General features: G+C 42.7%; 2 protein-coding genes across 3 annotated transcripts in view; one reads left to right on the top strand and one right to left on the bottom strand.

The window, feature by feature from the left end:
- ADCY3 (adenylate cyclase 3) overlaps positions 1 to 4028 on the top strand; it is a 39983-nt gene extending 35955 nt beyond the window's left edge. For both annotated transcript variants that reach the window (XR_014953508.1, XM_085574292.1), the window contains 4 exons: positions 444 to 557; positions 1655 to 1781; positions 1861 to 1985; positions 3510 to 4028. Coding sequence is in view for 1 of the 2 variants with exons in the window: in XM_085574292.1 (XP_085430418.1) it covers positions 444 to 557; positions 1655 to 1781; positions 1861 to 1985; positions 3510 to 3692 (549 nt within the window). In the remaining variant the exon portion in view is untranslated. The remainder of the gene's footprint in view (positions 1 to 443; positions 558 to 1654; positions 1782 to 1860; positions 1986 to 3509) is intronic.
- A 3707-nt stretch (positions 4029 to 7735) lies between these two features.
- POMC (proopiomelanocortin) lies at positions 7736 to 11258 on the bottom strand. Its single transcript, XM_085574301.1, has 2 exons — positions 11156 to 11258; positions 7736 to 8500 (listed from the first exon to the last, which is right to left on the bottom strand). Exons 1-2 carry the CDS (start codon positions 11216 to 11218, stop codon positions 8015 to 8017), a joined length of 549 nt encoding a protein of 182 aa, XP_085430427.1. The 5' UTR covers positions 11219 to 11258; the 3' UTR covers positions 7736 to 8014.
- Between the last annotated feature and the right edge of the window lie 14459 nt (positions 11259 to 25717).

Below are 25717 nucleotides of genomic sequence, written 5' to 3'. Positions count from 1 at the left end.
CACAGGAACATCCAGGTGGGATCAGACTGGGAATAATTTGGAATATCCAGGTGGGATCCCACCAGGACTCACAGAAACATCCAGATGGGACGGGGAACATCTAGATGGGATGTGGAACATCCAGGTGGGATCCCACCAGGACTCACAGGAACATCCAGGTGGGATCAGAGTGGGAATCATGGAGAAAATCCAGGTGGGATGTGGAACATCCAGGTGGGATCCCACTGGGACTCACAGGAACATCCAGGTGGGACGGGGAACATCCAGGTGGGACAGGGAACATCCAGGTGGGATCACAGTGGGACTCACAGGAATATCCAGGTGGGATCCCACCAGGACTTACAGGAACATCCAGGTGGGATCAGAGTGGGACTCACAGGAACATCCAGGTGGGATCCCACCGGGACGTTCCCGTGGCGATCCCGGGTTTCGTCTCTGCCCAGCTGCTGGACGAGCCCCAGTTCCGCTGCATCACCAAGATCAAGACCATCGGCAGCACCTACATGGCCGCCTCCGGAGTGACGCCCGACGCCGGCGCCGACGGATTCGGAGCTAAGGTCAGGCCAGGACCGGGACCTGGGGACGCTGGGACCGGGCCCGTCCTGCTTGTCCCCATCCTTGGCTCCCATCTCCGTGTCCCAGCTCCACGTCCCATCATCTCCATGTTCCATGTCCGTGTCCTATGTCCATGTCCCATCTCCACGTCCCATCTCCACATCCCATCTCCACATCCCATCTCCGTGTCCCATCTCCGTGTCCCAGCTCCACGTCCCATCTCCATGTTCCATCTCCATGTCCCATGTTCCATCTCCGTGTCCCATCTCTGTGTTCCATCTCCGTGTCCCATCTTCATCTCCACCTCCATGTTCCATGTCCCATCTCCATGTCCCATGTCCCATCTCCATCTCCATGTCCCTTCTCCTATCTCCATCTCCATATCCCATCTCCATATCCCATCATCTCCACCTCCATGTCCCATCTCCATGTCCCATCTCCATCTCCACCTCCATGTCCCATCTCCCATCTCCATCTCCATCTCCATCTCCATCTCTCATCTCCATGTCCCATCTCCCATCTCCACCTCCATGTCCCATCTCCATCTCCACCTCCATGTCCCATCTCCATGTCCCATCTCTATCTACACCCGTGTCCCATCTCCACGTCCCATCTCCGTGTCCGTGTCCCATCTCCATGTCCCATCTTCATGTCCCATCTCCATCTCCCATCTCCATCTCCATATCCCATCTCCATGTCCCATCTCCATGACCCATCGCCATCTCCACCTCCATGTCCCATCTCCATGTCCCATCTCCATCTACACCTCCATGTCCCATCTCCCATCTCCACCTCCATCTCCCATCTCCATCTCCATATCCCATCTCCATGACCCATCTCCATCTCCACCTCCATGTCCCATGTCCCATCTCCATCTCCATCTCCCATCTCCTTCTCCATGTCCCATCTCCATCTCCATGTCCCATCTCCATCTCCATATCCCATCTCCATGTCCCATCTCCATGACCCATCTCCATCTCCACTTCCATGTCCCATCTCCATGTCCCATCTCCATGTCCCCCCATCTCCAAGCCCCACCACCTGCACCTCCGTGTCCCACCTCCCGTGCCCTTGGCCGATTCCCGGGATGTCCACGCAGAAGGAGCCGCGCTCGGAGAAGGAGCGCTGGCAGCACCTGGCCGACCTGGCCGACTTCGCGCTGGCCATGAAGGTGACGCTGATGAACATCAACTACCAGTCCTTCAACAACTTCATGCTGCGCATCGGCAAGTCGGGAACGCCGGGAATTCCGGGAATTGCGGGAATTGCGGGAATTGCGGCGTTACCCGCGCCTGTCCCCGGCAGGGATGAACAAGGGCGCCGTGCTGGCCGGGGTCATCGGGGCGCGCAAGCCCCACTACGACATCTGGGGCAACACGGTCAACGTGGCCAGCAGGATGGAGTCCACCGGGGTCATGGGCAACATCCAGGTGGGACCATGGGAAACGTCCAGGTGGGACCATGGGGAACGTCCAGGTGGGACCATGGGGAACGATCCCGGGAACGTCCTGGTGGGAATGGCTGGGGGGATCATGGGGAACGTCCAGGTGGGATCATGGGCAACATCCAGGTGGGACCATGGGCAACGTCCAGGTGGGACCATGGGCAACGTCCAGGTGGGACCATGGGGAACGTCCAGGTGGGACCATGGGGAATGTCCAGGTGGGATCATGGGGAACGATCCTGGGAACATCCCAGTGGGAATGGCTGGGGGGATCATGGGGAACGTCCAGGTGGGACCATGGGGAACGCCCAGGTGGGATCATGGGGAACGTCCATGTGGGATCATGGGGAACAATCCCAGGAATGTCCCAGTGGGAATGGCTAGTGGGATCATGGGAAAATCCAGGTGGGATCATGGGGAACATCCAGGTGGGATCATGGGGAACGTCCAGGTGGGACCATGGGGAACGTCCAGGTGGGACCATGGGGAACGTCCATGTGGGATCATGGGGAACGTCCAGGTGGGATCATGGAGAACATCCAGGTGGGACCATGGGGAACGTCCAGGTGGGATCATGGGGAACGATCCCGGGAACATCCCAGTGGGAATGGCTGGGGGGATCATGGGGAACGTCCAGGTGGGACCATGGGGAACATCCAGGGAATGTCCATGTGGGATCATGGGGAACGTCCATGTGGGATCATGGGGAACGTCCAGGTGGGATCATGGGAACGTCCAGGTGGGACCATGGGGAACGTCCAGGTGGGATTGGGGGAATGTCCAGGTGGGATCATGGGGAACGTCCATGTGGGATCATGGGGAACGTCCAGGTGGGATCATGGGAACGTCCAGGTGGGACCATGGGGAACGTCCAGGTGGGATCATGGGAACGTCCAGGTGGGATCATGGGGAACATCCAGGTGGGACCATGGGGAATGTCCAGGTGGGATTGGGGGAATGTCCAGGTGGGATCATGGGGATCGTCCAGGTGGGACCATGGGGAATGTTCAGGTGGCATCATGGGGAACGATCCCAGGAATGTCCCAGTGGGAACATCCAGGTGGGATCATGGGGAACATCCAGGTGGGATTGGGGGAATGTCCAGGTGGGATCATGGGGATCGTCCAGGTGGGATCATGGGAACGTCCAGGTGGGATCATGGGAACGTCCAGGTGGGACCATGGGGAACGTCCAGGTGGGATCATGGGAACGTCCAGGTGGGACCATGGGGAATGTTCAGGTGGGATCAGGGGGAACATCCAGGTGGGATCATGGGGAATGTCCATGTGGGATCATGGGGAACGTCCAGGGAACATCCAGGTGGGACCATGGGGAACGTCCAGGTGGGACCATGGGGAACGTCCAGGTGGGATCATGGGGAACATCCAGGGAATGTCCATGTGGATCATGGGGAACGTCCAGGTGGGATCATGGGGAACATTCCCGCTTTTCCCCTGGATCATTCCCTCTTTTCCCCCGGGCCATTCCTGCTTTTCCCGCTCTCCCGCAGGTGGTGGAGGAGACGCAGCAGATCCTGAAGGAGTTCGGCTTCCGCTTCGTGCGCCGCGGCGCCGTCTTCGTCAAGGGCAAGGGGGAGCTCCTGACCTTCTTCCTGAAGGGCCGCGAGAAGCCGGGAGCGCTCCCGGGATCCGCCGCCGTCCCGCTGCCCCACCAGGTGCTGGAGACCTCCTGAGGATCCCTCGGGAATGTCCACCCGCGCTCCCCCTTCCCGCCGCTTTTTTGGGACGTTTTTTGGGTTTTTTCGGGGTTTTATCCCGTGGAAAAGAGGGAAAGGCGGATCCCGGGTTTTTTCCCCCCCGGGGGATTTTTCCTCGCCGCGGGAATCCCGGACTCGGAGCGGCGGCGGCGATTCCGGGAGATCCAAACTCAGGGATGGTTGGGAGGACTCGGCGGGGGCGGATCCGGGGTTTTCCCGGAGATTCCTCCCGAATTGGAGAGGTCGGATCGGGGTTGGAAGTGGGGGAGGACGGGAGTTGTGTATTCCAGATCCATAAATTGTATCGGAGAAGCCTGGGTCCGTGTCTGTGCCCCGCGGCCGGGATCGGGATCGGGATCGGCATCGGGATCGGGAGTGGGATCGGGATCGGGATTGGGATCGGGATCAGGATCAGGATCGGGATCGGGATTGGGATTGGGATCGGGATCAGGATCGGGATCGGGATCGGGATTGGGATAGAGATTGGGATCGGGATCGGGATCGGGATTGGGATCGGGATTGGGATCAGGATTTGGATTGGTATGAAGATTGGGATTGGGATCGGGATCGGGATCAGGATTAGGATCAGGATTTGGATTGGTATGAAGATTGGGATTGGGATCAGGATTGGGATCAGGATTGGGATAGGGATCAGGATAGGGATAAAGCTTGGGATTGGGATCAGGATCAATATCAGGATTGTGATCGGGATTGGGATCAGGATTGGGATCAGGATCAAGATTGGGATCGGGATCAAGGTTGGGATTGGGATTGAGATCATAATTTGGATTGGTATGAAGATTGGGATTGGGATCGGGATTGGGATTGGGATCAGGATCAGGATTGGGATTGGGATTGGGATTGGGATTGGGATCAGGATTGGGATTGCTATGAAGATTGGGATTGGGATCGGGATTGAGATTGGTATCAGGATTGGGATTGGGATCGAGATCAGAATTTGGATTGGTATGAAGATTGAGATTGGGATTGGGATCAAGATTGGGATTGGGATTGGGATTGGGATTGAGATCAAGATTGGGATTGGGATCGGGATTGGGATTGGGATCAGGATCAGGATGAAGATTCGGATTGGGATCAGGATCAGGATTGGGATGGGGATCAAGATCAGGTTCAAGATCGGGATCAGAAATGGGATCAGGATTGGAATCGGAATCATGATTGGAATCAGGATCGAGATCAGAATCAGGATTGGGATCGGGATTAGGATTGGGATGGAGACTGGGACCAGGATCGGGATCAGGATCGGGATTGGGATCAGGGTTGGGGTCAGGATCAGGATCAGGATCAGGATTGGGATTAGGGATCGGGGTCTGGGTCAGGATGGGAACCAGGATTGGGATCAGGATTGGGATTGGGATCAGGGATATGGATCAGCACAGGGATCAGGATCAGGATTGGAACCAGGATTGGGATCAGGATCAGGATCGGGGATCTGGATCAGAATCGGGATCGGGGTCTGGGTCAGGATGGGAACCAGGATTGGGATCAGGATTGGGATTGGGATCAGGGATATGGATCAGCACAGGGATCAGGATCGGGGTCAGGATCAGGATTGGAACCAGGATTGGGATCAGGATCAGGATCGGGGATCTGGATCAGAATCGGGATCAGGATCAGGATCGGGGTCTGGATCAGAATCGGGATCAGGATCAGGATCGGGGTCTGGGTCAGGATGGGAACCAGGATTGGGATCAGGATTGGGATTGGGATCGGGGATATGGATCAGCACAGGGATCAGGATCGGGGTCAGGATCAGGATCGGGGTCAGGATCAGGATTGGAACCAGGACTGGGATCAGGATCAGGATCGGGGATCTGGATCAGAATCGGGATCAGGATCAGGATCGGGGTCTGGGTCAGGATGGGAACCAGGATTGGGATTGGGGATCGGGATCAGGATTGGGAATGGGATCAGGGATCTGGATCAGCACCAGGGATCAGGATCTGGATGGGAATCGAGATCGGAAGCAGAACCAGAATCATACACGGGATCAGGATTGGGATTAGGATTGGGATCAAGATGGGAAGCGGAATCGGAATTGGGATCATGATCGGGATCAGGATCAGGATTGGGATTGGGGATCGGGATCAGAATTGGGATCAGGATCAGGATCAGGATCGGAACCAGGGATTGGGATCGTGATTAGAATCGGGAATTTGGATCAAGGTTTGGATCAGGATTAGGACTGGGATCGGGATTGGGGATTGGGATCAGAATCAGGATCGGGAATGGGATCAGGATTGGGATCGGGATTGGGATCGGAATTGGGGGGGGATCAGGATTGGAACCAGGATTTGGATCAGGATTGGGATCAGGATCAGGATTGGGATCGGAATTGGGAGGGGATCAGGATTGGAACCAGGATTTGGATCAGGATTGGGATCAGGATCAGGATTGGGATCGGGGATCTGGATCAGAATCGGGATCGGGATCAGGGTCGGGGTCAGGATTAGGACCAGGATTGGGATTAGGGATCGGGGTCAGAATCGGGAATGGGATCGGGATTGGGATCAGGATTGGGATTAGGGATCGGGGTCAGAATCGGGAATGGGATCGGGATTGGGATCAGGATTGGGATTAGGGATCGGTATCTGGATTGGGATTGGGATTGGGGATTTGGATCAGGATCAGGATTGGGGTTGGGATCAGAATCACGACGGGAATCGAGATCGGAAGCAGGAACAAAATCAGAATTCAGGATCAGGATCAGGATTAGGATCATGATTGGAAGCAGGATCGGGATCGGGATCGGGATCATGATCAGGATCAGAATCAGGATTGGGATTGGGATTGGGATTGGGATTGGGATCAGGATCAGGATCAGGATCAGGATCAGGATTGGGACCAGGATTGGGATTGGGATCGGGATCAGGATCAGGATTGGGACCAGGATCCGGATCAGGATTGGGATTGGGGATCGGGATCAGAATTGGGAATGGGACCAGGATCTGGATCAGGATCAGGATTGGGATCGCGACCAGAATTGGGAATCGGATCAGGATCGGGATCAGAATCGGGATTGGGATCAGGCTTGGAACCAGGATTGGGATCAGAATCGGGATTGGGATCAGGCTTGGAACCAGGATTGGGATCAGAATCGGGATTGGGATTGGGATTGGGGATCGGGATCAGGATCGGGAATGGGATCAGGCTTGGAACCAGGATTGGGATCAGGATCGGGGTCAGGATCAGGACTGGGACCAGGATCGGGATCAGGATTGGGGTTGGTGCCCATGGAATTTTGGAGCTCGGAGCATTCCCGGATTTGGGATCGGCTCCGACAGCGGAATTCCAAATCCCCATTCCCAAATCCCATCCTGGTTTTTTTCCCGGGATAACGGGAGGGGCTCCAGAGCTTTTCCAAGGGGATTTGGAGGGATCCTGGAATGGCTGGGATGGGATCCATGGATCTGAAATCCCATCCCATTCCAAGGTTTCCCAGGGGAATTCCAAGAATTCCCAGGGATTCTTCGGGAATTCCCACCAGGTTGGGAATTCCTTCCCAAATTCCATTTCCCCTTTTCCCTGGGAATTCCCGCCATTCCCAGCCTGGGATTGGATCCATCCCCATCCCAGCTCCTCTCCGGGAAGGAATTTTGGGAATTCCCTGGGAATTTGGGATTCTCTTTTCCATCTCCAAATTCCATAAAAATCCCTCAGGATGGATCCCAGAATCCTGGAATTCCATTGTTGGGATCCATGGATCTTCCATCCCACCCCATTCCCAATCCCACGATCCTGGAATTTCCCAACTTTTCCTTGGCCATTCCCAGAGATTCTCAGGGAATTCCAACCCCAAATTTCCCCAAATGTTGGGAATTCCTTCCCAAAATTCCTCCCTTTTCCCATGGAAATCCATTCCCTGCGCCCCGTCCTTGTTTTTCCCGTGGAAAACTTCCCAGAATTCCCAAACTGGGAATTCCAACTCATCCCAAAAATTGACCCTCCAACCCTTTCCCGGCCCAAATTCCCGTTTTTTCCCCCTCCCAACGCTCTCATCCGTAGCTTTTTTTTTTTTTTTTTTTGGGAATTTTCCATCCCTCCTCTACAATATTTCCAAGAATTCCCAACCAGAATCCGCCCCAATTCCAAGAACTCCCAAACCCGGGAATTCCCGCCCGAGAATCCCGGGATTTTTTATTAGGAAGGATGAATTGCTAAGGGGACGCTACGGGGGCCGCGAATCCCGGGGGATTTCCCCGGATTTTCCGGGAATTTTTTCCCCCGTGGGATTTTCCCGGGATTTTTTCCCGGGATTCTCCCGGGATTTTTTCCCATCACTGCCCATCCTTGGCGAAACTCCTCCCGATGGCGTTCTTGAAGAGCGTCACCAACGGCGTCCGGATCCGCTCCGAGCTCATAAATCCGCCGTAACGCTTCTCCTTCCGGGAATCCCACGGGAATTCCGGGAATTCTTCCTCCTCCTCCTCGGATGATTCTCCCCTGCGGAATTCCGGGCGGGAATTCTCCTCCGATTCCTCCTCGGCTCCGTTGGGGTAGACCTTGACGGGTCTCCTCTTGCGCCCGACGGGTTTTCCCCAGCGGAAGTGCTCCATGGAATAGGAGCGCTTCCCGTCCTCGGCCTCGTCGGAAAAGCGGGAAGAGCCGGCAATTCCCGCCGTTTTCCCGGCCAGCTCCTCCCGTTTCCCGGGATGCGAGGCGTCCTGCCGGCTCCAGCGGAAGCGCCGGAGGCCCTCGGAGAGCGGCCGGGATTGGCCCTTCCCGGGAAAAAGCGGCGGCTCCGAGGAAATCCCGGGACAGGCCTGCAAGGGCGACGGCGGGATGGAATTCCCAAATTTTTTTGGGATTTTTTAGGGATTCAGTCCCAAAAAATCCAACAGAAAATCCCCACTCCCAAATCCCGATGTTTTTGGGGGGGTTTGTTCCCAAATTTCCCCGTTTTTTGGGATTTGGTTCCCAAATTTTCCAATTTTTTGGGATTTCATTCCCAAATCCCACAAAGTTTCGGGATTTGATTCCCAAATTTTCCTGTTTTTGGGATTTCCTTCCCAAATTTCCCCATTTTTGGAATTTGGTTTAAGCCTGGAATGGCAAAAATGACGGGAATTGTGGGACGGAATTCCCAAATTTTTTTGGGGGATTTTTAGGGATTCAGACCCAAAAAATCCAACAGAAAATCCCCACTCCCAAATCCCGACGTTTTTGGGGGGGTTCGTTCCCAAATTTCCCCGTTTTTTGGGATTTGATTCCCAAATTTCCCCATTTTCTGGGATTTCATTCCCCAATTCCCCCATTTCTGGGAAATTTTTGGAATCTCATTCCCAAATCCCGACATTTTGTGGGATTTCGTTCCCAAATTTCCCCGTTTTTTGGGATTTGGTTCCCAAATTTCCCCATTTTTCGGGATTTCATTCCCCAATTCCCTCATTTTTTGGGAAATTTTTGGGATCTCATTCCCAAATCCCGACATTTTGTGGGGTTTGTTCCCAAATTTCCCAATTTTTAGGAATTTGGTTTAAGCCTGGAACGGTGACAGCAATGGCAATAGCGGGATGGAATTCCCAAATTTTTTGGGGGGATTTTTTGGGGATTCAGTCCCAAAAAATCCACCAGAAAATCCCCACTCCCAAATCCCGACGTTTTTGGGGGGGTTTGTTCCCAAATTTCCCCGTTTTTTGGGATTTGGTTCCCAAATTCCCCCGTTTTTGGGAAATTTTTGGGATCTCATTCCCAAATCCCGACATTTTGTGGGATTTCGTTCCCAAATTTTCCCGTTTTTTGGGATTTGATTCCCAAATTTTCCAATTTTTTGGGATTTCATTCCCAAATCCCACAAAGTTTCGGGATTTGATTCCCAAATTTTCCTGGTTTTGGGATTTCGTTCCCAAATTTCCCCATTTTTTGGAATTTGGTTTAAGCCTGGAATGGCAAAAATGACGGGAATTGTGGGACGGAATTCCCAAATTTTTTGGGGGGATTTTTAGGGATTCAGACCCAAAAAATCCAAGAGAAAATCCCCACTCCCAAATCCCGACATTTTGTGGGGTTTCGTTCCCAAATCCCTCAAATTTTTAGGAATTTCATTCCCAAATTCCCCCATTTTTTAGGAATTTTGGATCAAATCTCAAAGAATTGCCAGGAAAAATCCCAAATTTCCCCATTTTTTGGGATTTTATCTCAAACCCCTCAATTTTTTAGGAATTTGAGTATTTAATCCCAAAATAATCCCTGGGAAAATTCCCTAATTCCCCCATTTTTCAGATTTGTTTGTGTTTGATTCCCAAAATTTATCATTTTCTGGGATTTGATTCCCAAATTTCCCCTTTTTTTTTTTTTTTTTTTTTTTTTTTTTTTTTTGGGATTTGATCCCAAGCAACTCTGATTTTTTGGGAATTTGACCCCAAATCCCTCCATTTTCTTGGGATTTCATTCCCAAATTTTCCCATTTTTAAGTAATTTTGGGATCAGATCCCAAAATATTTCCAGGAAAATTCCCAAATTCCCCATTTTTGGGGGATTTTTTGTGTTTGATTCCCAAATTTTCGGATTTTCTGGGATTTGATTCTCAAATCCCTCCATTTATTGCGATTTCGTTCTCAAATTCCTTCATTTTTTGGTACTTTATGACTTTGATTCCCAAATTCTTCCATTTTTTGGGAATTTTGGGATGAGATCCTGAAAAACTTCCAGGGAAATTCCCAAGTTCCCCATTTTCCAGATTTTTTTGTGTTTGATTCCCAAATTTTCTGATTTTCTGGGATTTGATTCCCAAATTTTCCCTTCTTTTTTTTTGGGGAATTTGACCCCAAACCCCTCCGAATTTTTTGGGATTTCATTCCCCAATCCCTCCATTTTTTTGGGAATTTGACCCAAATCCCCCCGATTTTTTGGAATTTCATCCCAATCCGTCCAATTTTTTGGGAATTCATTCCCCAATCCCTCCATTTTTTTGGGAATTGGACCCCAAACCCCTCCAATTTTTTTGGGAATTGGACCCCAAATTCCCCCAATTTTTTGGGAATTCATTCCCCAATCCCTCAAATTTTTGGGATTTCATTCCCCAATCCCTCCAATTTTTGGGATTCCATCCCAAATCCCTCCAATTTTTTGGGATTTCATTCCCCAATCCCTCCGATTTTTGGGATTTCATTCCCCAATCCCTCCGATTTTTGGGATTTCATTCCCCAATCCCTCCGATTTTTGGGAATTGGACCTCAAATCCCCCCAATTTTTTGGGATTTCATCCCAATCCCCCCCGATTTTTTGGGATTTCATCCCAAATCCCCCCGATTTTTTGGGATTGGACCCCAAATCCCCCCGATTTTTTGGGATTTCATCCCAATCCCTCCAATTTTTTGGAATTTCATCCCAACGCCCCCCGATTTTTTGGGATTCCCCCTTCACCCCGAAACGCCGCCCGCGCCCCGCGCGGGAATTCCCGGGAATGCCGAAGTTACCGGGACGGCGCCGCCCGGCGCCAGCAGCAGCCCCAGCAGCGGCAGCAGCAGCCGCGGGCCCATCCCGAAATCCCGGAAACCTGCGGAAAAACGGGAATTCGGGGAATTTTTGGGAATTTTTGGGGAATTTTTGGGGAATTTTTGGGGAATTTTTGGGAAAAAAACTGAATTTTTTGGGGATTTTTTTGGGGATTCTTTGGATTTTTAAAGGATTTTTTTCTGATTTTTTTAAGGATTATTTGAGGATTTCTTGGGAATTTTTTTCAGGTGTTTTTTTTTTTTGGGATTTCTCAGGGAAATTTTTGGGGATTTATTGGAATTTTTTGGTGTTTTTTGGGATTTTTTTGGGGATTTTTTTCGGGGATTTTTTGGGTTTTTTTATCGTTTTTTTTTTTATTCTTTGGGATTTTTTGGAGGATGTTTTGGGGATTGTTTTGGGAATTTTTGGTGGTTTTTAAGGAATTTTTGCAGGGTTTTTTGAGGATTTTTTTTAGGGATTTTTAAAAGGATTTTGGGGATTTTTCTAGGGATTTTTGGGGGGTTTTTATGGAATTTTTGGGGGGGTTTGGGGATTTTTTAGGGATTTTTGGGAGATTTTTTAGGGATTTTTTTGAGGTTTTTAAAGTGTTTTTTGGGGGGGATTTCTTGGGTGATTTTTCTGGATTTTATGGAAATTTTTGGGGATTTTCTTGGGATTTTTTTCGGGATTTTTTTCGGGATTTTTTTGGGAATTTTTGAGGTTTTTTTTTTTGTGATTTTTTTGGTGATTTTTAAAGGATTTTTTGGGGTTTTTTTGGGATTTCTTGGGGAATTTTTCAGGGATTTTATTGGATTTTTTAAAATGATTTTTTGAGGATTTTTTTTTCGTTTTTGGGATTTTTTGGAGGATATTTTGGAATTTTTAAAAATAATTTTGGGGATATTTTAGAGAATTTTCTGTTTTTTGGGGGGGATTTTTAAAGGACTTTTAAGGGATTTTCGGGGATTTTTGGGATTTTTTTTTTTTTAAGGATTTTTGGGGATTTTTTTGGGAAGGAACTGGGGAAAAAATCCCGAAAAAATTCTGGGAATCTTTTGGGAGCTCCGTGCCTCAGTTTCCCTCTGGAAAATCCCCCCAAAAATTCCTTTAAAAACCAAAAATCCCCCCCAAAAAATCCCCAAATCAGTCCCAAAAATCCCCACAAAAATCCCAAAAAATCCCCAAAAATTAAAAAAAAAAATCCCCACCAAAATCCCCAAAAACCTCCCAGAAAAATCCCCCCCAAAAAATCTCCAAAAATTCCCCAAAAATCACTCAAAAAATCCGAAAAATTCCCCAAAAATCCCCCTAAAATAAAAAAAACCAAAAAAAATCCCCCCTATAATCTCCAAAATATTCCCCAAAAATTCCCCAAATAACTCCCCGAAAAATCCCCACAAAAATCCCCCAAAATCCCCAAAAAATCCCCCCAAAATCCCCCAAAAAATCCCCCAAAATCCCCCCAAAAATCCCCCAAATATTCCCCAAAAATCCCCCAAAAATTCCCCAAAAATGGTAAAAAAATCCCACCAAGAATCCCGAAAAATCCCAAAAAATCCCCCAAAAAATCCCTAAAAATCCCCTGAAAAATCCCCCAAATCTACAGAAAAATAAAAAAAATCCCAAAAAATTCCCCAAAAATGGTAAAAAAATCCCACCAAGAATCCCGAAAAATCCCAAAAAATCCCCTGAAAAACCCCCGAAATCCACAGAAAATAAAAAAATACCAAAAAATTCCCCCCAAAATCCCCAAAAAATCCCCCCAAAAATCCCAAAAAATCCCCCACAAAAATCCCCCCAAATCCCCCCAAAAATCCCCACAAAAATCCCCCCAAAAAATCCCCCAAAAATTCCCCCAAAAATCCCCCAAAAATTCCCCAAAAATGGTAAAAAAATCCCACCAAGAATCCCGAAAAATCCCAAAAAATCCCCCAAAAAATCCCGAAAAATCCCCCAAAAAATCCCCTGAAAAATCCCCCAAATCCCCAGAAAATAAAAAAAATCCCCAAAAATCCCCCCAAAAATCCCCAGAAAATTAAAAAAATCCCCAAAAAATCCCAAAAATTCCCCAAAAATTCCCCAAAAATGGTAAAAAATTCCCCCCAAGAATCCCCCCAAAAATACCCAAAAATCCCCCCAAAAAATCCCCAGAAATCCCCAAAAGTCCCAAAAAATCCCCCCAAGATCCAAAAAAAATCCCCCAAAAATCCCCCAAAATCCCCAGAAAATCCCCCAAAAAATCCCCCCAAATTTTTAGGATTGATTTTGGTTTTTAAATCGATTTTTTGGGATTTTTAAGGATTTTTTGGGAATTTTTGGGGGTCTTTACAAGGATTTTTTGGGAATTTTTTGGATTTTCCAAGGATTTTTTTTGGGTTTTTTTTCCGGGATTTTTTTCCGGGATTTTTGGAAATTTTGGGGAAATTTTTTAGGATTTTTTAGAGATTTTTGGGATTTTTTTAAAAAAAGTATTTTTAAAGGAATTTTGGGGATATTTTGGGAATTTTGGGGGGGGCGGTTTTGGGGGGATTTTTGAAAGATATTTTGGGGATATTTTGGGGATATTTTGGGGATTTTTAAATTTTTTGGGGTTTTTTTTTGTTTTTTAGAAAATATTTTGGGAATATTTTGGGGATAATTTGGGGATAATTTTGGGGCTAATTCGGGCTAATTTTGGGGCAATTTTGGGAATATTTCGGGGCTATTTTGGGAATATTTTGGGGATAATTCGGGAATAATTTGGGGCTATTTTGGGAATACTTTGGGAATATTTTGGGGATAATTTGGGGCTATTTCGGGATAATTTTGAGGCTATTATTTTGGGAATATTTCGGGGCTATTTTGGGAATATTTGGGGATAATTTTGGGAATATTTTGGGGATTATTTGGGGCTAATTCGGGATTAATTCAGGGATAATTCGGGGCTATTTTGGGAATAATTCGGGGCTAATTTGGGGCAATTTCAGGAATATTTCGGGAATATTTTGGGGCAATTTTGGGGATAATTTCGGGGCAATTTCGGGGCTATGTTGGGAATATTTTGGGGCTAATTTTGGGGCAATTTGGGGCTATTTTGGGTCAATTTCGGGAATATTTCGGGGCTATTTTGGGGCTATTTTGGGATAATTTGGGGCTATTATTTTGGGAATATTTTGGGAATATTTGGGGATAATTTTGGGAATATTTCGGGGATTATTTGGGGATAATTCGGGGCTAATTCGGGGCGGTTTTGGGAATATTTTGGGGATAATTCGGGGATAATTTGGGGCAATTTCGGGGCTATGTTGGGAATATTTTGGGGATAATTCGGGGATAATTTGGGGCAATTTCGGGCTAATTTTGGGGCTATTATTTCAGGAATATTTCGGGGCTATTTTGGGAATATTTTGGGGATAATTCGGTGCAATTTCGGGGCTAATTTGGGGCTAATTGGGGCTAATTTGGGGCTAATTTGGGGCTAATTAATTGGGGCTAATTGGGGCTAATTGGGGCTAATTAATTGGGGCTAATTGGGGCTAATTGGGGCTAATTCGGGGCTAATTGGGGCTAATTTGGGCTAATCGGGGCTAATTGAGGCTAATTGGGGCTAATTGGGGCTAATTGGGGCTAATTAATCGGGGCTAATTGGGGCGGTTTTGGGAATATTTTGGGGCTAATTTGGGCTACTTGGGGCTAATTTGGGCTAATTGGGGCTAATTGGGGCTAATCGGGGCTAATTGGGGCTAATCGGGGCGGTTTTGGGAATATTTTGGGGCTAATTGGGGCTAATTGGGGCTAATTAATTGGGGCTAATCGGGGCTAATTGGGGCTAATTTGGGCTAATTTGGGCTAATTGGGGCTAATTGGGGCTAATTGGGGCTAATTGGGGCTAATCGGGGCTAATTGGGGCTAATTAATTGGGGCTAATTGGGGCTAATTGGGGCTAATTAATTGGGGCTAATTGGGGCTAATCGGGGCTAATTGGGGCTAATTGGGGCTAATTAATTGGGGCTAATTGGGGCTAATTGGGGCTAATTGGGGCTAATTGGGGCTAATTAATTGGGGCTAATTGGGGCTAATTGGGGCTAATTAATTGGGGCTAATTGGGGCTAATCGGGGCTAATTGGGGCTAATTGGGGCTAATTGGGGCTAATCGGGGCTAATTGGGGCTAATTTGGGCTAATTGGGGCTAATTAATTGGGGCTAATTGGGGCTAATTGGGGCTAATTGGGGCTAATTTGGGGCTAATTTGGGCTAATCGGGGGCTAATCGGGGCTAATTGGGGCTAATTGGGGCTAATTTGGGGCTAATCAGGGCTAATTGGGGCTAATCGGGGCAATTTCGGGGATAATTGGGGCTAATTTGGGGCTAATTGGGGCTAATTTGGGGCTAATTGGGGCTAATTTGGGGTTAATTTGGGGCTAATTAATTCGGGCTAATTGGGGCTAATTGGGGCTAATTAATTGGGGCTAATTGGGGCTAATTGGGGCTAATTTGGGCTAATTTGGGGCTAATTGGGGCAATTTCGGGGATAATCGGGGCTAATTGGGGCTAATCGGGGCTAATTGGGGCTAATTGGGGCTAATTGGGGCTAATTGGGGCTAATTTGGGGCTAATTGGGGATAATTGGGGCTAATTGGGGCTAATTGGGGCGGTTTTGGGAATATTTTGGGGCTAATTGGGGGCTAATTGGGGGCTAATTGGGGCTAATTGGGGCTAATCGGGGCTAATCGGGGCTAATTTGGGCTAATTGGGGCTAATTGGGGCTAATTGGGGCGGTTTTGGGAATATTTTGGGGCTAATCGGGGCTAATCGGCGCTAATCGGGGCTAATTGGGGCTAATTGGGGCGGTTTTGGGGCTAATTGGGGCGGTTTTGGGGCTAATTGGGGCGGTTTTGGGAATATTTTGGGGCTAATCGGGGCTAATCGGGGCTAATCGGCGCTAATCGGGGCTAATTGGGGTTAATTAATCGGGGCTAATTAATGGGGCGCTGTCCTACCTGCCGCCGCTCCCGCGCCGCCGCCGCCGCTCCGGCCGCGCTTTATCCGCGGGGCGGGGGCGGGGCCGGCCCGAAAAAAACGGGAAAAAAACGGGAAAAACGGGAAAAAAACCGGGAAAAAAACCGGGAAAAAAATATCGACAAAGGAGCGGAAAAAAACAACCCCGGGATTAGCGGGGAGGGGAGAAAGGGCGCGGGGAAAACACGGGAAAATGGGAATAAAACCGGGAATTCATGGGGAAAATGGGGAAAAATGGAAATAAAATGGCAAAAAAAGGGGAAAAATGGGGGAAAATGAAAATAAAACTGGGGAATTTTAGGGGAAAATGGGGAAAAATGAAAATAAAATGGCAAAAAAAGGGGGCAAAACATGGGAAAATGGAAATAAAACTGGGGAATTCTAGGGGAAAATGGGGAAAAAAGGGAAAAATGGGGGAAATAGGGGGTGGAATAAATGGGGGGGAAATGGGGAAAAATGAAAATGAAATGAGGGAAATGGGGAAAATGAAAATAAAATGGGAGAAAATGTGAATAAATGGGAAAAAATGAAAATAAAATGGCAAAAAAAGGGGGGAAAATGAAAATAAATCTGGGGAATTCTAGGGGAAAATGCAAAAAAAAAAAGGGGAAAAATGGGGGAAATGGGGGGAAATGGGGAAAAATGAAAATAAAATGGGGAAAAAGGGGGAACATGGGGGGAAATGAAAATAAAATGGAAAAAAAAGGGGACAATGGGGAAAAAGGAAAGTAAAATGGGAAAAAAGGGGGAACATGAAAATAAAATGGGAGAAAATGTGAATAAATGGGAAAAAAAGGAAAATAAAATGAGGGAAATGGGTAAAAATGAAAATAAAATGGGAAAAAAGCGGGAAAATGAAAATAAAATGGGGAAAATGGGGAAAATGAAAATAAAATGGCAAAAAAAGGGGGGAAATGGGGGAAATGGGGAAAAATGAAAATAAAATGAGGGAAATGGGGAAAAATGAGAATAAAATGGGAAAAAAGGGGGAACATGAAAATAAAATGGGAGAAAATGTGAATAAATGGGAAAAAAATGAAAATAAAATGGGGGAAATGGGGAAAAATGAAAATGAAATGGGAAAAAAGGGGGAACATGGGGGGAAATGTAAATAAAATGGGAAAAAAGGGGGAAAATGAAAATAAAATGGAAATAAATGGGAAAATGGGGAAAAATGAAAATAAAATGGCAAAAAAAGGGGGGAAAACATGGGAAAATGAAAATAAAACTGGGGAATTTTAGGGGAAAATGCAAAAAAAAAAAAGGGGGAAAATGGGGGAAATGGGGAAAGAATGAAAATGAAATGAGGGAAATGGGGAAAAATGAAAATAAAATGGGAAAAAAAGGGGGAAAATGAGGAAAATGAAAATAAAATGGCAAGAAAAGGGGGAAAAGGGGGGAAATGGGAATAAATGGGGAAAAATGAAAATAAAATGGGAAAAAAGGGGGAACATGAAAATAAAATGGGAGAAAATGTGAATAAATGGGAAAAAAATGAAAATAAAATGGGGGAAATGGGGAAAACTGAAAATAAAATGGGGAAATGGGAAAAAATGGGGAAAATGGGGGGGAAATGGGAAAAAATGGGGGGAAAATGGGAAAAAAATGAAAATAAAATGGGAGAAAATGTGAATAAATGGGGAAAAATGAAACTAAAATGGCAAAAAAAAGGGGAAAAATGGGGAAATGGGGGAAAAGGATAATAAAATGGGAAAAAGGGGGGAAAATGGGAAAAATGAAAATAAAATGGGAAAAAATGGGGAAAATGGGGGGAAAATGGGAATAAATGGGGGGAAAATGGGAAAAAATGAAAATAAAATGAGGGAAATGGGGGAAATGGGGAAAAATGAAAATAAAATGGGAAAAAAGGGGGGAAAAGGGAAATAAATGGGGAAATAGGGGGGGAAAGGAAAATAAAATAAGAAAAAAGGGGGGAAATGGGGAAAAATGAAAATATAATGGGAAAAATTGAGGAAAAAATGGGGAAAATGGGTAAAAATGGGGGAAATAGGGGGGGAAATGGGAAAAAATGAAAATAAAATGGGAAAAATGTGGGAAAATGAAAATAAAATGGAGAAAAGGGGAAAAATGGGGGAAATGAAAATAAAATGGCAAAAAAAGGGGGAAAATGGAGGAAAATGGGGAAAAAGGAAAATAAAATGGGAAAAAGGGGGGGAAATGGGGGAAATGGGAAAAAAGGAAAAAAAGGGGAAATAGGGGGGAAAATGAAAAGAAAATGGGAAAAAAAGGGGGAAAATGGGAAAAATGAAAATATAATGGGAAAAATTGAGGAAAAAATGGGGAAAATGGGTAAAAATGGGGGAAATAGGGGGGGAAATGGGAAAAAATGAAAATAAAATGGGAGAAAATGTGAAGAAATGGAAAAAATGAAAATAAAATGGGGAAAAAAGGGGAAAAAGGGGGAAATGGGAAAAAAAAAGGGGAAAAAATGGGGAAAATGGGGGGAAATGAAAATAAAATGGGAAAAAATGGGATAAAATGGGGAAAATTCAAAAAAAGGAAAAAATGGGGGAAATGGGGGTGAAATGGGAATAATTGGGGGAAAATGAGCTGAAAATGGGAATAAAGGGAAAAAATGGGAAAAATGAAAATAAAATGGGGGAAAATGGGGGGAAATGGAAGAAAAATGGGAAAAAAAAGGAAAATGGGGGAAATGGGGAAGAATGGGAAAAAATGGGGATAAAATTGGGATAAAATGGGAGAAAATGGGGAAAAAATGGGAATAAACTGGAAATAAAAGGGGGAAATGGGAGAAAAATGAGAATAAATGGGGGAATGGAAATAAAGGGGAAAAGTGGGGAAAAAATGGGGGGAAACGAGGAGAAAATGGGAATAAATTGGGAAAAAAAATGAGGAAAAATGAGAGAAATGGGGAAAAGAGGGAGAAAATGGGACAAAATAGGGATAATTGGGAAATAAATGAGGGAAAATGGGAATAAATGGGAATAAAATGGGGGGAAATTGAAATAAAATGGGAGAAATGAGAAAAAAACAGGGGGAAATGGGAAAAATGGAAATAAATGAGAAAAAAAATGGAAATAAATAGAGTGAAATGGGGAGAAAATGGAAATAAATGGGGGAAAAAACAGGACAAAATGGGAATAAATGGGGGGAAATGGGAATAAATGGGAAAAATGGGGAAAGAATAAGTAAAAACAGGAATAAATGAGGGAAAAATAGTAAAAATGGGAATAAAATGGGGGGAAAAACTGGGAAAAAATGGGAAAAATTTGGAATAAATGGGAAAAATGGGAATAATCAGGGAAAAGCGAAAAATAGGGGAAAATAAAGAAAAAAAATCAGATTTTTGTGTCACTCCTGCGTCATTTCTGATCTTCCATTGAAAAGGGGAAATGGAAAAATGGGGAAAGAATCAGGAAAAATGGGAATAAATGAGGGGAAAAACCAGGAAAAATGGGAAATAAATGGGAATAAATAGGGAAAAAAAGGGAATGGGAAAAAAATAGGAAAAAATGGGGGAAAAATTGGAATAAATCGGGAAATGGGAAAAAAACAGGAAAAAATGAGGGAAATTGGGAAACATGGGAATAAATGGGGGGAAATGGGGAATAAATGGGGGGAAATCAGGGGAAATGGGAAAAAATGGGGGGAAATGGGAAAAAATGGGGAAAGAATCAGGAAAAATGGGAATAAATGAGGGAAAAAACAGGAAAAATGGGAAATAAATGGGATAAAAATGGGAATAAAATGGGAAAAAATGGGGGGGAAAACTGGAAAAAAATGGGAAAAAATTTGGAATAAATGGAAAAAATGGGAATAATCAGGGAAAAGGGGAAAATAGGGGAAAATAAAGGAAAAAAACCGAGATTTTTGAGTGGCTCCTGCGTCATTGGCGACCTTTAGGTGTGAAAATCTCGGCCCGGCTCAAATCCCACAAATCCCCCGGGAGGGGAAATGGGAAAAGAACAAAAAAATGGGAAAAGGGGAAAAATAACCCAAAAATAGGGGAAAAATTAACAAAAAAAAAAAAAAAAGAGAGAAATGGGGGAAAATAACCAAAAAAAGGGAAAAAAATAACAAAAAAAAAAGGAAAAATGGGGGAAAATAACAAAAAAAAGGGAGAAAATAACAAAAAAAAGGGGGGGAATGGGATAAAATAATAAGAAAAAAGGGAAAATGGGGAAAAATAGCAAAAGAAGAGTAGAAAAAGGGAAAAAAATACAAAAAGGAAAAATCGGGGGAAAATAAGAAAAAAGGGGGAAAATGGGAAAAAAATAACAATAAAAAAGAGAAAAAAGGGGGGAAAATAACAAAAAGGGGGACTGGGGAAAAATAACAACAGAAAAAAGGGAAAATGGGAAAAAAAATAACAAAAACGGGGAAAAATCACCAAAAAGGGGGGGGGATGGGGAAAAAGGGGAAAAGTAACAGAAAAAAAGGCAAAATGGGAAAATAACAAAAAAAGTGAAAAATCGGAAAAAATAACCAAAAAAATGGACAAAAAAATGGGAAAAAATAACCAAAAAAAGGGGGTAAAATGGGATAAAAAAATAACAAAAAAAGGAAAAATGGGGGAAAATAGCAAAAAAAAAAGTAGAAAAAGGGAAAAAATTAAAAAAAGGAAAAATCTGGGGGAAAATAACAGAAAAAAAAAGGAAAATGGAAAAAATAACAAAAAAGGGGAAAAATGTGAGGAAAAATAACAAAAAAAAGGAAATTGGGAAAAATCACCAAAAATGGGAGGGAAAATGGGGAAAATAGTAAAAAAAAGGGAAAATCTGGGGGAAAATAACAAAAAGGGAAAAAAGGGGAAAAGTAACAGAAAAAAGGGAAAACGGGGAAAAATAACAAAAAAGGGGAAAAATTGGAAAAAATAACCAAAAAGAGGGGAAATGGGAAAAAATGGGAATAAAAGGGAGAAAAAAATAGAAAATAAAAGGAATTAAAATGGGAATAAAAGGTAGAAAAAATGGGAATAAAATTGTGGGAAAAAGGGAATAAAAGGGAGAAAAAAAGGGGATTAAAAATAGGAATAAAAGGGATGAAAAAAATGGGGGAAAAGGGAGAAAAATGGGGAAAAAATAAAATATAAGGGAGGAAAAAATGGGAATAAAAAGGATTTAAAAATAGAAAACACAAGGGAGGAAAAAATGGGGAAAAAGCGAGAAAAAATAGAAAAAAGAAGAGAAAAATTAGAAAATAAAGGGAGAGAAATGAGAAAAAAGGGAATAAAAATGGAATAAAAGGGGGAAAAAATGGAAAATAATTGGAATAAAATGGAGAAAAAAATAGAGAATAAAAGGGACTAAAAATGGAATAAAATGGGGGGATGGAAAATAAATGGAACAAAAAATGGGATTAAAGGGTAGAAAAAAATCGAAAATAAATGGAATAAAATGGAGAAAAATAGAAAATAAAATGGGAAAAAGGGAATAAAAGAAGCCAATAAAAGGGATGAAAAAATGGGGGAAAAGGGGGAAAAAAATGGGGAAAAAAGGGAGAAAAAAAAGATTAAAAATGGGAATAAAAGGGAGGAAAAATGGAAAAAAAAATGGAATTAAAAATGGAATAAAGAGGAGCAAAAAGATTAAAATGGGAATAAAAGGGAGGAAAAATGGAAAATAAATGGAATTAAAAATGGAATAAAAGGGAGGAAAAAGGAAAAAAAAATGGGGAGAAAAGGGAGAAAAAATAGAAAGTAAATGGAATAAAAGGAAGAAAAAATGGAAATAAATGGAATAAAAAGGAGAAAAAATGGAATTAAAAATGGGAATAAAATTGAGAAAAAATAGAGAATAAAAGGGACTAAAAATGGAATAAAAGGGAGAAACAAATGGAAATAAAAAATGGAATAAAAGTGATAAAAAATCAGAGTTAAATGGAATAAAAGCAGTAGAAATAAAATTATAAATGGAATAAAAGGATTAAAAATGGAAATAATAAAAGGGATAAAAAATAGAAAATAAATGGAATAAAAGGGATAAAAATGAAAATGATAAATGGAATGAAATTGATAAAAAATCAGAGTTAAATGCAATAAAAGGGAATAAAAATGAAAATTATAACTGGAATAAAAGGGTTAAAAATGGAAATAATAAATGGAATCAAAGGGATAAAAAAATAGAAAATAAATGGGATAAAAGGGATAAAAAATGAAAATTAAATATGGGATAAAAATGGAATTTAAAATGGAAATAAAAGTGATTTAAATTGGAATAAAATTTAGAAAAAATAGAGAAAAAAGGGACTGAAAATGGAATAAAAGGGATAAAAAATGGAAATAATAAATGGAAAAAAGTTGATAAAAAAATCAGAGTTAAATGCAATAAAAGGGAATAAAAATGAAAATTATAAATGGAATAAAAGGATTAAAAATGGAAATAATAAATGGAATAAAAGGGATAAAAAATAGAAAAAAAAAGGGAATAAAACCGATAAAAAATAGAATTAAAAATGGGAATAAATAGGATTAAAATGGAATAAAATTGAGAAAAAATAGAGGAAAAAAAGGACTGAAAATGGAATAAAAGGGAGAAAAAATGGAAATAAAAAATGGAATAAAGTTGATAAAAAAATCAGAGTTAAATGGAATAAAAGTGATAAAAATTGAAATAATAAATGGAATAAAAGGGACAAAAAATAGAAAATAAATGGAATAAAACGGATAAAAAAATAGAATTAAAAATGGGAATAAAAGGGATTAAAATGGAATAAAATTGAGAAAAAATAGAGGAAAAAAAGGGACTGAAAATGGAATAAAAGGGAGAAAAAATGGAAATAATAAATGGACTAAAAGGGAATAAAAATCAGATTAAAATGCACCAAAAGCCGGGGCAGAGCCGAGGTCGAATCCATTCATCGGCTCCGGAGAAAAGAGAAAAATCCAATTAAAGGAGGGGAAATAATGGAGAAAAAATCCAATTAAAGGGGGGGAAATAATGGAGAAAAAAAGGGAAAAAATCCAATTAATGGAGGGGAAATAATGGAGAAAAAATCCAATTAAAGGGGGGGAAATAATGGAGAAAAAAAGGGAAAAAATCCAATTAATGGAGGGGAAATAATGGAGAAAAAATCCAATTAAAGGGGGGGAAATAATGGAGAAAAAAAGGGAAAAAATCCAATTAAAGGGGGGGAAATAATGGGGAAAAAATCCAATTAATGGGGGGGAAATAATGGAGAAAAAAAAGGAAAAAATCCAATTAAAGGGGGGGAAATAATGGAGAAAAAATCCAATTAAAGGGGGGGAAATAATGGAGAAAAAAAGGGAAAAAATCCAATTAAAGGAGGGGAAATAATGGAGAAAAAATGGGAAAAAATCCAATTAATGGGGGGGAAATAATGGAGGAAAAAAGGGAAAAAAATCCAATTAAAGGAGGGGAAATAATGGAGAAAAAATCCAATTAATGGGGGGGAAATAATGGAGAAAAAAAGGGAAAAAATCCAATTAATGGAGGGGGAAATAATGGAGAAAAAATCCAATTAATAGGGGGGAAATAATGGAGAAAAAAAGGGAAAAAATCCAATTAATGGAGGGGAAATAATGGAGAAAAAATGGGAAAAAATCCAATTAATGGAGGGGGAATAATGGAGAAAAAATCCAATTAATGGGGGGGAAATAATGGAGAAAAAAAGGGAAAAAATCCAATTAAAGGGGGGGAAATAATGGAGAAAAAATCCAATTAATGGGGGGGAAATAATGGAGAAAAAAGGGAAAAAATCCAATTAAAGGAGGGGAAATAATGGAGAAAAAAAGGGAAAAAATCCAATTAATGGAGGGGAAATAATGGAGAAAAAAAGGGAAGAAAATCCAATTAATGGGGGGGAAATAATGGAGAAAAAAAGGGAAAAAATCCAATTAATGGGGGGGAAATAATGGAGAAAAAAAGGGAAAAAAATCCAATTAAAGGAGGGGAAATAATGGAGAAAAAAAGGGAAAAAATCCAATTAATGGGGGGGAAATAATGGAGAAAAAAAGGGAAAAAATCCAATTAATGGGGGAGAAATAATGGAGAAAAAAAGGGAAAAAATCCAATTAATGGGGGGGAAATAATGGAGAAAAAATCCAATTAATGGAGGGGAAATAATGGAGAAAAAAAGGGAAAAAATCCAATTAATGGAGTGGAAATAATGGAGAAAAAAGGGAAAAAATCCAATTAATGGAGGGGAAATAATGGAGAAAAAAAGGGAAAAAATCCAATTAATGGGGGGGGGAATAATGGAGAAAAAATCCAATTAATGGGGGGGAAATAATGGAGAAAAAAAGGGAAAAAATCCAATTAATGGAGGGGAAATAATGGAATTAATGGAGGGGATGGGATGGGAATAAATGAGAATTAAAAGGGGAAAATTCAATAGAAAATAAATGGAAAAAATGGAATTAATGGAGGGGGAAAATAAAGGGAAAAAATCAATTTAATGGAGAGGATGGGGTGGGAAAAAATGGAATTAATGGGGGAGAAAATAAAGGGAAAAATCCAATTAATGGAGGGGAAAATAAAGGGAAAAATCCAATTAATGGAGAGGAAAATAAAGGGAAAAATCCAATTAATGGGGGAGAAAATAAAGGGAAAAATCCAATTAATGGGGGAGAAAATAAAGGGAAAAATCCAATTAATGGGGGGGAAAATAAAGGGAAAAATCCAATTAATGGAGGGGATGGGATGGAGAAAAAAGGGAATAAAAAAGGGGAAATTCAATAGAAAATAAAGGAAAAAATGGAATTAATGGGGGGGAATAAAGGGAAATTAAAGGGAATAAAAAAAGGGAAATAAATTGAATTAATGGAGTGGAAAAAAGGGAAAAAATCCAATTAATGGAGGGAAAAAAAGGGAAAAAATCCAATTAATGGAGTGGAAAAAATGGAATTAATGGAGGGGAAAATAAAGGAAAAAATGGAATTAATGGGGGGATGGGAGGGGAAAATTCAATGGAAAATAAAGAGAAAAATTCAATTAATGGAGGGGAAAATAATGGAGGAAAAAGGGGAAAATCCAATTAAAGGAGCAGAAAAAAAGGGAAAAAAATGGAATTAATGGAGGGGATGGGAAGGGAAAATTCAATAGAAAATAAAGGGAAAAAATCCAATTAATGGAGGGGAAAAAAAGGGAAAAAATCCAATTAATGGAGGGGAAAAAATGGAAAAAATCCAATTAATGGAGGGGAAAAAATGGAATTAATGGAGGGGATGGGAAGGGAAAATTCAATAGAAAATAAAGGGAAAAAATCCAATTAATGGAGGGGAAAAATGGAAAAAAATCCAATTAATGGAGGGGAAAATAAAGGAAAAAATGGAATTAATGGAGGGGATGGGAAGGGAATAAATGAGAATAAAAATGGAAAAAAATCCAATTAATGGAGGGGAAAATAAAGGAAAAAATGGAATTAATGGAGGGGATGGGATGGGAAAAAATGTGAATAAAAAAGGGAAAATTCAATAGAAAATAAAGGGAAAAAATTGAATTAATGGAGGGGAAGGGATGGGAAAAAATGGGAGTAAAAAAAGGGAAAATGAACTAGAAAATAAATAGAAAAAATTCAATTTATGGGGGAAAAAAGGGAAAAAA

Source organism: Lonchura striata, chromosome 3 (genome assembly GCF_050655825.1).
Source record: "Lonchura striata isolate lonStrDom1 chromosome 3, ASM5065582v1, whole genome shotgun sequence".
NCBI classification, from domain to species: domain Eukaryota; kingdom Metazoa; phylum Chordata; class Aves; order Passeriformes; family Estrildidae; genus Lonchura; species Lonchura striata.
Note: the sequence above shows the minus strand (reverse complement) of the source record. Positions and strands in the feature narration are given on the sequence as shown.